The sequence below is a fragment of the Zeus faber genome (genome assembly GCF_960531495.2).
Source record: "Zeus faber genome assembly, chromosome: 16".
NCBI lineage: Eukaryota > Metazoa > Chordata > Actinopteri > Zeiformes > Zeidae > Zeus > Zeus faber.
In genome coordinates this window covers 28,910,512-28,913,011 of record NC_137202.1, presented here as the reverse complement: position 1 = coordinate 28,913,011, position 2,500 = coordinate 28,910,512, and the positions used below count along the sequence as shown (strand labels likewise).

Below are 2,500 nucleotides of genomic sequence, written 5' to 3'. Positions count from 1 at the left end.
CACACACACACACACACACACACACTGCAGGTCACACACACACACACACACACACACTGCAGGTCACACACACACACACACACACACTGCAGGTCACACACACACACACACACACACAGTGCAGGTCACACACACACACACACACTGCAGCTAAAACACACACACACACACACACGTACACACACACCGCACCTAAAACACACACACAAATACAGACACACACACACTGCAGCTAAAACACACACACACACACACACACTGCAGGTAAGCCTCAACAGCGTCAGCTGATGTCTAGCGCCTCCTGCTGACTCTCACTGAAGCTGTCGTAGCAGTTGTGCCTCCAGTCGTCGTAATGATGTCATGACGTTCAAACACATTCACCTTGTTATTTGTTATTCTGAGCTGCTTTGTCACTCAGTGGCTCCTACTTTTCAAATTCTGTCATCGACAAAACCCAGAGAACAATGCTCTGTATGTGATGTTCCCATTTAGTTTCCAAACATCAAACTGAGGAACGTTTATTCCGACCTCTTGACGTGAGCAGTAAAGTGAGGTTGGATTCCCAGGGTCCCGGTGTTTCGGGCCTTGTTTGGTTCTAGACACTGAGCTCATTTGAGATGCGTCCACCCCATGAGGTCGTCCCCGCAACAAGTAGACGGACGTGTAAACAAAACAAGAGGAGGCAGAGCCCAAATGCGTGTCCTGAGACCCCGAGGGACCTCAGAGGAGGGGCCTCTCACGTGGCTCCATGTCATGTCCTGGCTCCTCCCGCTGTCGGGGTCGCTCGGACGTCCTGACTCCCTCTCCTCCTCCAGACTACCAGGAGGTGTCCGACTCCTCCATCCCGGGTCAGAACTACCGCTGCTGGCCGTCCTACCAGCACGACGGCTGCCTGCTCTCCGTGTTCAGCCTGCAGGAGGCGCTGGCCACCTGCCGGAGCCACCTGCACTGCCGGGCCTTCGTCTTCACCAACCAGAGCACCTGGACAGGTAGGCGCTGCCGAGCGGGCCAATCGGGGGAGGCCTGGGGGGGGGGGGGCTGAACCGTCTGATTAGTGATCAAATTATTGATCGGGTTGGAACGAAACGCTGAAAACTCTCCTCCAGCGAATTCTGCTTTCTCAGAAGCAGAACTTCATCACTGCTTCTACATCTTTCCCATATGAGAGAGACGGCGGACAGACAGACAGACGGACGGACAGACAGACAGACAGACAGATCTTACAGCAGCAAATTCAATTATAAATTAATATTTTAAAATAAAAATACTAAGTGATAAAAATTGAAAATAAATAATGTGTAAATATGTGTAAATATGAGTAAATATGAGTAAATATGAGTACTTTCGTATATATGTCTTGATATTTTCAGCATGGAGGACGTTCAGTTGACTGTTGCTCTTCTCTCCATCATCTGTTCTTGTTTTATTGGGATGTTGTTGAGGTTTGTTGAAGAGCCAGTGTTTGACCACAGCTGCCACCGCTCTGCTGCATATCTCACTAATAACCTTTGATTTGATTTGGTTTAATTTGATTCAATTGGATTTGATTCTGGTGGAGTTGCCAACTCGCTCAGCGTCCTGGGCGGAGCTGCCGCTGCGGAGAGCCCCTCCCTGGAAACCTTTCCATCGGCTTCCTTTTGGACTCGCTTCGGCTTCGGCGGCGGCGTCAGGACGCCCGGCGGCCATGACGCCCGGCAGCCATGACGATGGGCCGTGGGTTCAGGCGTTACCATGGAAACGTGTCGGGGTGAAGGGAAGTTATTCTTCCACAAACGGTGACGAGGACACGACCGGGAAGGTCTCCTCGTCAGAGAGCAGGTGTCATCCAAGGCGGTTCTACCTCAACAGCTTATCTTTGGTTGTGATGTCATACTGTGCCTCCTGATAACGTCCCATCACATCAAAGCCTGTTTTCCTGAAGCAGCGTTTGAAGGATTTCAATCTTTCACCGTCTTTGTGTGAAACGAGCTCTTCTGAGCGTGACCTGCTGGAGCCACGCTCTACTCAACTCTGCATCACAAAGCTGCTCTGGTGGAGCCGGGGCGTCCACCGTCACGGATGAAACAGGGAGGGTGGAGTCGTCGGTAGAACATGTAGAGCCTCCGCCTACAACACCACCCTCATTGTGGATTCAGTGATTCTCTTTGTGAATCTTTGACTCAAACTGGAGATGGTGTCACTGAGGATCCACTCACGTGGTCATTCATTTCCATCGACTCCTTTACTTTACATTCCACCAAAATAACAGATTTTTGGCAAAAACATTTCTAAAATCCACACTTTACATTCTCCTGAAGCCACAATCACTCTTATTTACTGTATTAGTTGTAGTATTTATTGTAGGGTGCTTGCAAAATCCAACGACTCTTTTTGGGACAAGTTCTTGACGAGTCACTCGGTGAAAAGAGCTTGAGCCTCCACCTCTCCTCCACCTCTCCTTCTCCTCTCCTCCTCATCTCCTTCACCTCTCCTCCTCATCTCCTCCACCTCTCCTTCTCCT

The 2,500-nt window shown here is 50.2% G+C and overlaps 1 protein-coding gene across 1 annotated transcript in view; it reads left to right on the top strand.

Moving 5' to 3' along the window:
- The window catches only part of pkdcca (protein kinase domain containing, cytoplasmic a), a gene marked incomplete at its 5' end in the record, with an annotated part of 16,701 nt that overhangs the window by 12,732 nt on the left and 1,469 nt on the right, over nucleotides 1-2,500 (top strand). Inside the window, one exon of the mRNA XM_080016799.1 lies at nucleotides 816-989. Within this exon, the coding sequence (XP_079872925.1) occupies nucleotides 816-989 (174 nt within the window). The remainder of the gene's footprint in view (nucleotides 1-815; nucleotides 990-2,500) is intronic.